This window comes from Haliaeetus albicilla, chromosome 4 (genome assembly GCF_947461875.1).
Source record: "Haliaeetus albicilla chromosome 4, bHalAlb1.1, whole genome shotgun sequence".
NCBI lineage: Eukaryota > Metazoa > Chordata > Aves > Accipitriformes > Accipitridae > Haliaeetus > Haliaeetus albicilla.
In genome coordinates this window covers 2,569,677-2,582,785 of record NC_091486.1, presented here as the reverse complement: position 1 = coordinate 2,582,785, position 13,109 = coordinate 2,569,677, and the positions used below count along the sequence as shown (strand labels likewise).

At 36.1% G+C, this 13,109-nt stretch overlaps 1 protein-coding gene across 50 annotated transcripts in view; it reads right to left on the bottom strand.

Annotated features, from left to right (window-relative positions):
• The window catches only part of NEB (nebulin), a 130,168-nt gene that overhangs the window by 36,061 nt on the left and 80,998 nt on the right, over positions 1–13,109 (bottom strand). For 47 of the 50 annotated variants that reach the window (XM_069780649.1, XM_069780656.1, XM_069780652.1 and 44 more), the window contains 17 exons: positions 12,711–12,815; positions 11,884–11,988; positions 11,467–11,574; positions 11,079–11,186; positions 9,474–9,581; positions 8,727–8,831; positions 8,525–8,629; positions 8,231–8,329; positions 7,892–8,002; positions 7,621–7,725; positions 6,817–6,921; positions 6,280–6,384; positions 5,048–5,152; positions 4,639–4,743; positions 3,995–4,099; positions 3,405–3,509; positions 1,802–1,906 (listed from right to left, as the gene is read on the bottom strand). In XM_069780649.1, the coding sequence (XP_069636750.1) occupies positions 1,802–1,906; positions 3,405–3,509; positions 3,995–4,099; positions 4,639–4,743; positions 5,048–5,152; positions 6,280–6,384; positions 6,817–6,921; positions 7,621–7,725; positions 7,892–8,002; positions 8,231–8,329; positions 8,525–8,629; positions 8,727–8,831; positions 9,474–9,581; positions 11,079–11,186; positions 11,467–11,574; positions 11,884–11,988; positions 12,711–12,815 (1,794 nt within the window). Of the gene's footprint in view, positions 1–1,047; positions 1,153–1,801; positions 1,907–3,404; positions 3,510–3,994; positions 4,100–4,638; positions 4,744–5,047; positions 5,153–6,279; positions 6,385–6,816; positions 6,922–7,620; positions 7,726–7,891; positions 8,003–8,230; positions 8,330–8,524; positions 8,630–8,726; positions 8,832–9,473; positions 9,582–11,078; positions 11,187–11,466; positions 11,575–11,883; positions 11,989–12,710; positions 12,816–13,109 lie in introns of all 50 variants that reach the window. The other 3 variants (XM_069780651.1, XM_069780680.1, XM_069780669.1) reach the window with 1 other exon arrangement.

Here is a 13,109-nt window from a genome sequence, read left to right as displayed (position 1 = left end):
TTTCCAGTTTATAATTTAAATGTTATATGCCAGTTTCACCTGGTCCAGTCAGGAATAATTTTTACCATTGAAGAGTAAGGTTACTGCTAGCAGCTGTGATTTCAGAGCAGAAATAAATATGTATCAGTTATTTAATAAGCCACATTTTCATCCAACTGGTACAGCCAAAATATATATGCTGGAATCCATATTAAAGAAGGTAGAATATGGCAAATTAATTCTTCACAATATATCAGAGTCATTACAGGCTTTCTTTTACATCGTCAGAAATATAAATGTGTTAGGCTCTTTGTTCTGTATGAATAAATAGATGAATCATAGTCACTTTCTACCTTCTGATTCTTACTAGAACAGGCAAAAGGAGAGAGGTTTGGGTTTTTTTTAATAAACTGTATTATGTGACTGCATGAGGACTGCTTTGCTAGCCTTGCTTAAAAGCAGTATGTAGAGAAGGAAATTGATGAAAACATGATTTACTACGGACCTGTGTGCCTATACCATTTCTAAGAGCACTTAGAAGTGAGACATGACTCTGTTCTGTATCTAGGCACAATCTGACACCATTCTCAGGCAGAGTGGTAGATAAATGTTGTAATCTACTTGCCAAATTACTTCTTCGTGTTCATACTGAATTAACAGACTTGCATTATGAGAGGTGGTCAGTCCAAGAAATGGTGGCAGAATGAGAATTTGGTTAGGTAAATATCAGGAACAGCTAACACACAATATCTTAAATATATGGAAAATTGTTCTTTATGTAAGTATGTGAAATTTAATATAGAAGTATATATAACAATTATTTATAATGAAAGGAGAAAATGAAGGCAAGATCAGCCTGAGCTCAGTGAAGTCCAAGTTACAGTAAATGTTGTTTCAGATATTCTGTTTTAAAAAATACTTTGTCATAGCCAGCATTAAGCACATTGACAAAACTCTGGAGTCTGATGTCGGTAGAAATTTAGAGAACTCCCAAGCATTAAATATTAGAAGTCCAAGCAGCTAATTTGTATATATAATGTCTCCTACGGCAGCAGTTCTTCATATTACCTGGCTCCATAAGTATGTGTTGTAGAGTGCTGTCAGCATATCTGGCCTCAGAATTTCATTACATCCATGTTGCAGGAGCATCTTGGCAAAGGATTTATATTTTTTCTGTTCATGCAAATGGCAACGAAGCACAAAAGAGACTTGTGAACACCATCAACAACAACGCAGCTCTAGATCCCAGACACTTTGAGAGTGGAGAGATTTAGGCAAGGTACTGTATGTATTCACTCAGATGTGCATACAACTTACATCTATATAATTAAGAATGTCAAGAATATATATTAAAAGATTTGCATACTATCCCATAAACGAAATTGTGAAAATATTTTTGGGGAGATAAGACTAAATTATAGATTAAGGTGAGGATACTCAAAAGCCAAATATGTCACTGTTGCTTGAGTAATGAGTAAGAAGATAATGTCTGTAAAGGTCATTAAAAGAGAGGTAATAAAAAATAAATGGATGATACAACATGCATTTTTTAAAACCTCTCCACTGACTTCAAGCGGCATTAGATTTCTGATGTCAATTGATGCACAATATATGAAAGTACATACAGTAGAGATTAGCTCACTCAAAAAGTAATAATTCTTTTTGGGTGGCAAAACAAAGACCGTCTGATCAACTGAACTAGAACATCACAACATCACAGGTGAAACCTGTGATACTGCTAGCGATAGACGTTTCACACAGACGGAGTAGCTGTGAGTGACCAGGCACTTTCTGGCAGCACCAGCTAGTGCTCCTACAGTACCTGACTGCTCAGTGTAGTCCCCCACTTGGCCAGGAGGTTCCTAGGATCATCCACAATAACGCTGTACCTATCTTTGAGCTTCTCATAGGCAGCTTTATATAATTTCTGCTCAGAATAGCATAATACAGTGTAACAAATAAAAAAAGAGTGAAGACACAAAGAGATCATAGTTCTAACCACTGAAACCTCTTTACATAGACTACTTAAAGGCTGGGATTGAAGATCATATCCAAAAGAGAAAAATATATTAAAAAAACACAGAGAGAAAACATTTCCAAATAATATATGCATTTCTAAATTTCCACTGGAATGCCTAATCTACAATTTAAGGATGCCTATATCCTATCCCTGGCACTCTTCAATAAGGCATTTTATGACTTACTTTCGTCATGAAAAATAACTGCAGAAGCAACTCTCTATGGAACTAGTTTCTTGATTTGAGTACAAAGAGAACAGAATGAGATTCAAGTGTAAAATACAATGCTATACTATCATCAGACATTTTGTAAGCAAAAACTATAATGCCTTATCACAAAAAACTTCACTTACATAACAGAAGACATTTAGGCAAGTTCATTTCCATGTATGGAGCCCCCGTTGCTAAAATTTTACTCATTCATGTTTCTCCCATTAAATTTTTCCTTATTTGCTCTACCAAACAATAAGAAGAATGAATACTAACAACCTTCCATAACAAATTCTGGTTCACTGCTTATCAAATTGCGTATGAAATGACAGGAATGGTACTGGAATGGAATCTGTTGTGAAACAGTTTTTCTAACCTAGAACAGGTAATACTGTAATAAATTGTTTACCTCTCAGTAAATGTAACAATGTCTGGTGAAAAAGAACAAAACACCAAGATGTGAGAGTCTAAGTATACTCTGCTTTAATAAAAAGCATCAGAGGCCGGTGTGGTATGTCAACTCTAAGCTGATGATAATTCACCTAGAACACAGTGCTTTTCAATGGGCTTTGTCCTGTGGGTGTACAGCACTACTCCTAGAAACTCCACTGGTGATTTTACTCTTAGATCCAGGGGCATTCATTAACCCCCTTTGCTACTATGTTGTGTTTATAGTTTCTTTAGCACTACAGGAGAAAAGTAAGAAAAACTAAGTAGTAGAGTGGGAGAATTCAAGGCAAAATATCTGAAATGAAACAGAGCTATGGTAACTTCGAACATAATACTATCTTCCTGACACTGATTAAGTTTTTTTTCAATGTTTCAGGAAAGCAGTTGTGATTCTCTCTACACCGTTTTCACATGACAATCAACAATCAGTATTACTAAGTAAATAGCACTGTTTAAGTTAGCATGTATTTACCAGTCAGCAAAAGAGAGGTTTCTTTGCAATGACAAAGTAATGGAACAGGGGTCAGGATTTCACTTTTTAGGTACTGTAAACCTGCCCTGTCCTAATACTCAGAGAGGCAATAAGAACAACCTTGTCTTTCACGATTTTAGTCTGACCTTAAGACATCTTTAAGCCTGAATATATTTTGATTTATTTACAATTTCATAAGGAAGATGAACCTTCAACTCGGTATTAACATACACACACTTACTACTTCAGTACGAGACTCTACGAAAATCACTTACCCCATCCATCAACTGAGTTGCGTGTTTAAAATGCTTGTTAATTGGAGAGTCAGCTACATACTGAAACTGAGACTTAGTCTTCTCAAATATCTCCTTGTACTTACACTGGAGAAAAAGAAACAAACAGAAAAAAACATTCCAGTGTTATTCCAAAGATGGGTAGGGCAATGAAAGCATGATTTTAGAAACAATCTGCAGCAAAACCATGGTAGAATTATTGCATATGTGCATTTAACATATCTACAAACAAAAAATAGTTGTAAATGTAGTATGCAGGATGGAACTAGCACATCAAGAAAGCAATGGAAATTTCAAATCTTCATAATTTTAAAGCTAGACTTAGAATCACTAGAAAAATTACTATGGAGCTGATAGCTTTGCAAGGAACAGAGGGGATAAGTAAAAGATCATTTTGCCTCTGTTTTCTTTTACAGTAAGAACTGAAATTTTAGAAGCTATATATTAAGTTTTACCATGAGTTATTCATATCAATGTCTAGGTTAGAACTGGATTCTCCTGGGAAAAATTTATCTACAATATAAGCAAACGTCAATAAAACCTTTAGCACCAATTCAGACTGTTTTACTTACCCCACTGTAGAGCACCTTATTCTTTTCTGCCAGAGCTAAACTTGGAGTATCCCATGCATAACAGCCAATGCCTCTGAGCCATGATAAGTCTTCCTTGTATTTAACCTTCAGAAAAGAAGTAAAAGGATTCGGTTTTAAGTGACACCAAGTGGTAGCTGATCAATGCTGAAATGGCACCTCAACACAAGGTGTAGCAAACAGAGCTACATCCATTATTATTCCATTATAAAATAAGTTAGAGTAACTCATACTTTTCTGATGGACTAAGACTAGTCACATACCTAATCTATCATTAGCTATTGGAGTTCCTGTGTGAATTAAAAAAACATGTATTCTTGTACAATTAAGGGGTTATTGTATATGTACAGTTATGTACAATGAAGGGTTGTTATAGGGTTAACAAACAAATCTAAGCAAATGCAACTGAAATTAATTAAGACTGTTCTGTTAATTTCAAAAGGAGAAGGGCTGTAATTTTAGCCATCTGATTTGCTCTGTCATTTCACAGATCTGCCAGGTGAAAGTGCAAATCACTTTAAAAATTTCAGCTACTTTCCCTTTCTCATGAAGTAAGACTTGGTTCTCAATTTGGAAACCTACTTATAACTTTCAACCTCTCACATCCAGAAACTATTTGAACTCACATCACTAACAGCATCCGTGACTGCGCGATGATGGAAATGCTCTGGACGGTCTGGGATTGATCTCCAGATTCCTAACTGGCTCATATAATTTTCCTTGTATTTCACCTACACAGAAAATTGAAGAATGAAGTAAAACAGTCTGAGAACAGAACACTCCAAACCATACAGTTTCAAGACATTCCTTTTTCTGAAAAATCAGAACTAAAACAGTGGAAATGAGATTTACTTTTGTAACACCAAAGGCAATCAAGTGTATAATCTTCCAGAGAAGGAAAGAAGTTAATATTAATAGTGCTGATCGTATTTTTCTAATTATTTGACACACTTAAATAGAGCAATAGCATAAGTGGCATATTCTAGGTAATTATATGACAAACACTAATTAGGAATGAAAATGTCGTATACATACACTGCTAATATCATCGGTGACCTTTCGATGATAGACAATATCCAAAGCATCTTTCACTGTGTGGTATTTGCCCTTAGCATTCTCAAAGGTTTCTTTGTAGCGTAACTGGTAAGAAAAATAACATATAAAAGAATATATTATATTTATCTGTCAGGAATTGTTTTAGTTAAATTTCCTACCTCTTAGGATTGACATCCAGGGATATGTTCCTGTCTAACATCCTAATGTAAACCCTGAGATGCTGCAATTGCTTACAATCAATTGCAATTTGACTGAGACTTATGGTGAAAATTAGAGAGAAAAGGAGTTGGTACCTCTAAACCAACATTGCATCCAGTTCACTTTCAGCCTGAATACTGAGGAAAAAACATCCATGTATCACAGGACTACTCTAGAACAGCAAAAGTGCCACTTTTAGCATAAAAAACTACTTATCCCTTCTTCCACGTCCTGATCTAGAAGAAAGCAGGAAGATCATTCCAGTCTTAGGAGAAAGACTTCCTCTGAAGAGAAATTCAGATGTGCAAGAGAACTGGGATGCTTCTTTGCGGTATTTAAAAATCATACTTAAGAGAGCAGTAAGACTAATCAGTAGAACAAAACACCAGCCCAGCACATATCCTTTCAGGATACAACGTGCAATCTGAAATATATAGCAAAGATCTCACGAATGAGTAGAGTACTCTTAGCCATTGCCTTAAATCACAAATCACTATTCCATGTTTGAAGGAAAAATCAATTTCACCTTAATAACCTTATGTGCAGCAGCTCATAAAATTTTTCTATCTAATCTACTTCTAAATTAAAAAATGAGCACATTCTCAGTGACATGCAAGTTTACTGTAACACAAAACTGATATGAAAATATCTGATAAAACATATTCTATCCTGGCTCCAGCATCAATCATTTCACTCCAGTCCGCGCTATTTGGAGATTTCATGTGTAAGCAAATTAGTTTAAATCTATTTTTCTTTGTTGTAAGACCACACTTCAGTGCAATGGAAAATGAATTATAATAAATTTTAAAAAAGCATTAAAGTGACATCAAGTAAAAACTTAATAATCTCTGTAAATATCAAATGGAAATGTACTTGCAAATGGGATGACCTCATGTATGACCCACACTGAGATATTCTATGCTTTGCATGCTTGTTCTCCATCGACCCTTTTTCTGTTCTTTTCATAAAGAAACCAAAAGAAGCAGCAGTGAAAGTGTTCATGGACTACATACATCACTGGCATTCAGGTATGCTCTCTTGGCTCTGATCAAGATTGGTGTGTCCGGGACAGGCGTGTATTTGTCCTTCATCTTCTCATACTGGGTTTTATACTTTTTCTAAGAGAGACAGCAAAAGGGAAAAGTTGTATCTTTAGTCTTAGAAGCATTTGCTAATCTGGGATTATATTAACACCTAGGGGTGCTACACTGACTGCATAAAGTCATTCTTGCAAAGCACTTCTGTCAAAACTTTGGGAACCAAGCTCAGCTGTTCAGCTCTTTCTAGGTCTTCCTGGCCTTGCAGCCAGTGTACCTCAGATTCTGCAAACAAGCACTTAGAAACAGGTATCTTATAAAATACTAAAACATATTAATAAGTGTACTCTTTTACCACAACTTATAAAAGAAATGTGGAACTTAAGCATAAGAGACAGAAAACTAAATGAAGGGTAAACAGATCTGAGCCTTGAAACTATCACTGAAATTAGAAATAAAACTTCTAAACAGTTCAGCATAGTGGTACCAAACAAAAAACCCCAAATATCTTACCTCACTGACCATGTCCTTTACATGCCTAGCATGGGTAAAGGCTGGAGTCTGACCACCAGCATGATGATGAGGTCTCTCTTTTGTGGCAAGTTCCACGTACAAGTACTGCAGCAAGAAGAAAAGAATCAAAAAATATACATTTCAAATAAGTTTTACTTTATCTCTCTGAAAAATGACTGTAAATTCACAATGTATAGATAACCACAAGATTTACCCCAGGAAAAAATAATGTGCCCTTTCCTCTTCCTTACTATCTCAGTTCATACTTGATATTCTGTAACTGCCAGTAACATGCTCAGAAACCAAGAAGTCAAATTAATGTGACATTAATGACCTCTCTGCCCTACATCCAGACCTAGCTTTAAACAAAAGCATCCATAAGGTCTGTTTTTCTCTGGTGAGTATCTTCATTTTGTTCTGCAAATTTAAAAATACCACAAAATTTGTAGCTAGTAACTCAGATAATGAACTACTATATCAATAAAGAAATGTTGATGGATAAAGGTAGATGAATAAAAATATTTATTCCTCTGATGAAGTCAGAGTTTCAGAGAATTGGAACAGAACTGTACCAGGGTTCAGTGCTCTGTTTCAGATGGACAAAACCGAACATGTCCATTACAGAGACATGGTCAATATGAAAATTCATGGCCACTTAAAAATGAGGAATAGTCACTTTAAACATCCTCTGCAGAAATTCTACATTGGTTTGAAATGGTCTGGAAGGATTTTGCTGTACTTTAAGGCTATATTAAGAGGGATCCCCTGATAGTTTTTTTTTTTTTAATTAGTCAAATTTTTCACCTGGCTTTGTATTTTTTGTCCTTGCTTGGCTCTTAAGAAGTCAGGCGTATCAAGGATGGAAGTGTATTTTGTCTTCAGCTCCTTGCCTGCAGCTCTGTAAACCAGCTGGAAAAAGACAGGTGTATGAATTATTTCTTCTGTTACATATGTTCATTTAGCAGCCAAACAACCACAGCTTTGCAATTATAACATCTCACATATTTCAGAAAAAACAGTGAGAGGGTCTGGGCTTATAGCTAACAAGGATGTGCAAAAATAATACAGAACTTACTTCACTCAAATGGGTTTTTAGTTCCTGAACTGCTCTGTATCCAGGAGTATCCAATACCACATTGTATTTAGCCCACATCTTCTTTGCAGTATCTGTGTATATATAATTAGACTGAAAGAGAAAAGCAGTATCACTTAGGAAGCTGTTATTATTCTTGGTAGTAAAGAAAATTTTACAGTGTAACCTAACAGCACTTTGAAACAACTAACTAGTTGCATGGCGAGAAATTCTGTCATAAGTCTTTACTCATTTTCATGTACTTAACTTCCTGGAAGTACATAGCATGCATGTAAATAAATCAATAATTGTTATACACGGTTCTCAGAAGAAAAATCTTACCCAAAGCTTACGCAGATGACGAGCACGGACCATATCAGGAGTATCATACAGAAAGCAACCCAAGCCCTTCAACCACTTCAGATCCTCCTTGTATTTATTCTATCAGGCAATTCGAAAAAGAAAAATCAAAAGTTAACTTTTGGGATAATTTCATTAATCAGTCCCTGAACAGTTACAAAGCATTTATCTATTACAGAATAGAATGTAAATGATAGAAGCCAAATTCCACTTTCAGTATAAAAGTATTAGACCTGTTGTATTCAAATACCAGGTGTCTCAACAGAAGATGCTTACATCACTTGTGATGTCCCCAACATAGCGGCAGTGCAACACCTGAGGAGTGTATGGCAATGAAATCAAGTGTCCCTGCATCCTAAAGAAATCTGACTTGTAGATCAGCTGAAAGACAAAGAGAAAAATAGCATTTCACATGTTGGTCGTGCTGAATATTCTAAATCTCTTCTGTTTTTTTTTTTTATGTTAGAAAGACACATACATCACTGACAGCTTCCTGTGTTGCTCTGACTTGACGGATTTCTGGTGTGTCTGGAGTGGTATGAATCTTGTCCTTGTACTTGTGGTATGTTGCTCGATACAACCTCTGTATCAAAGGAGACAACATTCTACATGTTAAAAACTTAAAATGGCAAGCAGATTGGCAGAGTGTAAGTACTTCTCTTTTCAGGGCAGGTTTTTTGCTAGGTGTTACATAACTACCAGAGAAAACAGAGCAAATATACTATTTTCTAACCAGGCAAAGATTTTCCACAACTGTTTTTGATAGCAGCACCTCTAATACATGGAGAATGTGAGACACTAATCCTACAGACACGTAAATATGTATGTTTAATTTTTGTCCTATTAAAGCCAATGACCAAAGAACTGAGTACGTATATATAAAACCTAAGACTATCAAGACCCAATGTCATACAGATACAATAATTTCTATGCAACTTTAATCAAGTTGCGGATCAGTTAATAAAGTTAAGCTTATTTTATATTATGGTAACAGTTTTACAGGATTACAGAAAGTTAGAGTTATCAAGAACTTTAAAGAGCCATACAGCCCAACTCCAAGCCTGCATCAATGATCCCCTACCATTCCTGATGGATATTTTTCTAAACTGCTCTTAAAAGCCTCAAAGAACAGGGACCCTACAACATTCCCAGTCAATATACTCTCATCATTCATATTTTGGGCACTACAAATACAACTGAAAGCAAATACATATATTTACTGTACCTCATTAGTGACTTGATTCACTTTCTTCACATTTTCAAACCCAACATCTTTAGGTCCCAGAGTATATCCTTTAGCTTTCATGTGTTCATAGGCTTCTTTATATTTCAGCTATAAAGTGGAAAAAGGAATAAAAACATAGAGAAACTAAATTTGATTGTGATTCTACTTACACTGCAGTTCTGACAGTAATTTATGCAGTATAGAGAGCAAGATTTTTTTGAGAGATAAACACGTGAGATTTAGCTATATCATAGTTAAATACACTACACATCACGTCATCATTATTTTTACTGTTATGTGGCCCAAGATTAATAACGTTTTAAATTTCTCTTGCATCTAATAAGATATTTGCATCTGCCTGAGGAAATTTATATTTTGATAGTAATTGCTTCAGATAATTATTGGCTTTGGTAACATTTAAATTCTGTTAAGGCACACATTACCAATGTTGGGGCTTGAGTGCACTAATAAGATTTAATTGCCCTGACTAGCCACACCTGGGATGTCAGGCCTTGCCTGAGCTATGTTGTAAGCTGTCCTGGTTTTGGCTGGGATAGAGTTAATTTTCTTCCTAGTAGCTGGCACAGTTCTATGTTTTGGATTCAGTATGAGAAGAATGTTGATAACACACTGATGTTTTTAGTTGCTGCTGAGCAGTGTTCATGGTAAGTCAAGGACTTTTCAGCTTCTCATGCCCAGCCAGCAAGAAGGCTGGAAGGGCACAAGAAGTTGGGAGGGGACACAGCCAGGGCAGCTAACCCAGACTGGCCAAAGGGATATTGCATACCATGTGACGTCATGCCCAGTATATAAACTGGGGGGAGTTGGCCTGGGGGGATCGCTGCTTGGGAACTAACTTGGCATCAGTCGGCGAGTAGTAAGCAATTGCATTGTGCATCACTTGTTTTGTGTATTCCAATCCTTTTATTATTATTGTCATTTTATTATTGTTATTACTACCATTATTAGTTTCTTCCTTTCTGTTCTATTAAACTGTCTTTATCTCAACCCATGAGTTTTACCTTTTTCCTTCCGATTCTCTCCCCATCGCTCGGGGTGGGGGGAAGTGAGTGAGCGGCTGCGTGGTCCTTAGTTGCTGGCTGGGGTTAAACCATAACATAAGCACACCTGTCTTCAGCCCTGTCTATATCCTCATTTTCTGGATGGACATTGGTCCTGTGTTATTGGTAACTTGTCTCTAGCCCTGTCTCCTGGATTTACCTTGCACCTATGTTGTAGGTAGCTTGTCTCCCATCTCTGCTCTGTTTCCTGCAGCTCCTGACTGGATCCCCCTGGATGGACCTTGGCCCCAGTTCTTCACCTTGTTTGGGACTGTTGATGCAACCTGTTATCAGCAACCTGTTCTGCCCACTCCATTCAGGTACAGTGGGACTTCACTGTGGATGATGAGCTCACTGCCTATGTCATGGTCACCCTCAGTTCCTGGCTCAGGCATCCACATGGAACTACCCCACTCTTGTTGCTCTCTGACAAGCAATTTCGTATCTGAGAAAGAACTGTCTCAAACAGTTATATCTCATACAGGATGGGCATCAAATATTCCCTTGCAATTCATGTTGTAGAAGGACTTAGTACGTTACTTACATCACTGCCGATGTATTGGACATGTTTAGCATGCTGAAAGCTGGGAGTATCTGTGGGAAGGGTGTATCCAGTAGGTAGAGCATTCACACCAGCCCAGCGATACAAATTCTGCAAGAGAAGAGAGAAAAAGAGAGTTTGTGACAACTGTGTGTAATATTTGACAGTATTCATTAGCTGCATAGGAAATCTCTTAATCACAATTGGCAAAAGATTTCCCCCATGTCTGCATTATAATGCATACTTGTAGCTTAAATGAGGACATTTTCCCACTTTCATTTTAGAGCAGTGAAATCTAGCTTCTTTATCTGAAAAGTTACAGACATTAACTTTTAAAGAATTTGCTTTTTGAATATCTGAAACTCTGTGGGCCCAAAAGTTTTATACTTACTTCACTCTGTATTTTGTTTGCATGATATGCCCGCTCCAAATCTACTGTTTTATCAGTAGGAATCATTTTGCCTTTAACATTGTGCATATATTCACCACGATAGACAGCCTGAGAAAAAGAAAAAGTAATTAGAGGAGAATCATAATTGTGATGTTCTCTCACAGTATATATTGTTTGCATACATACAGGATTTTCTCCTAAAAAACTGAATGGAAGTCTTTTGGATTCAGGCAACTAATGATTTTAGTGACTGTATTCTCATATCTTTATAAGGGCATAGGCAACGAGTTGTAGATAACCAGCAATGATTAAATTATTAAAATAAAATTATTAAAAAATATTAAAAGTCACATTTCTAGAACTTGTGAGGTAATGGCATATGCAATATTGGGGGTGAAAGGTGATACAAATACTTACTTCACTTAAATTCAAGCCACTGAGGACATTCTGGACATAGACAGGAGTTTCCATGACCACAGTGTAGTCACTTTTCATTTTTTCTGCCTTAGATTTGTACTTAATCTGCAGAGAGAAATTCAAGAGCTCTAACCAGTAAGGCTAGTCATTGTTAATTGAATTGATTATATTTACTATTTATTTTATTACTGAACTATTCTACTAGTGAACCAGCATTTAAACAGGAAGTGTATTGAAACTATGGCTGAATAAATGAACATGGCACCTCATCAGATAAGAACAGCTGATAAGTTTTATCAAGGAACATCAGGAAATGTCAATACTCATTCACAGAATAGGCATATGTACCATATGATAAATACCCAACATACTTCTAATACAGAACTTATGAAGGGACATATATTCTCAAAACCCAGAATGGTTATTCTCCTATTTTAATGGCTTAATCCCAAACTAAGGATGTGTAATAAAATCTTAAGAAATCATAAAATCAACATCAAAATACTTTTTAAAAATATGAATTCTGCACCATTTCTGCTTTACTTCAGGGCTTCTGAATGAAGAATTACTGTTTTAAGTGCTTTTCTGAGAAGACAAGTATTCAAACATATGCTTAATACTTTCCTGAATGGGATGTAACCTGACAATATCTACTTCTAGAGCAGCAAAGTTTAAATAACCATATATGGTTCTTTAATGAATACTTCAGTAGAGAAGGATACGTAACATTTTCCAGATTATATCTGGAGTAGAATAAAGCTACTCCATCCTTTTAATACAGTGGAGTGAAAAAAAACCTAAGAAGCAAAACCAGTGTATCCACTCACATCACTGCGAAGATCATAGGCATGTTTGGCATGGAGAATTTCAGGAGTGTCCCACACAAAGCAGCCAATGCCTTTCAGCCAGTTAAGATCATCCTTGTATAACACCTAATGTATCAGAGCAAAGAAACAATCTGTAAGACTTCCACTAGGATCTAATCCCTTATTGCTAAATCAGTGTGAAACACAACTGTCAAATGATGGCAAGTAAAGTTTCCGGTATTTTGACTTTTTTTTGGCTTGAGAATATCAAAACAATTCCTTTGGGAATTTAAATAATTTTTCTTCATTTTTTCAGTTTGGCCAATAAATAAAAAAAACACAACGATTTTTAAAAAAACTACTTGCATATTCTACTGGGCAATGATTTACTGATAGATTGCTGGCCTACTCCTGGACTGA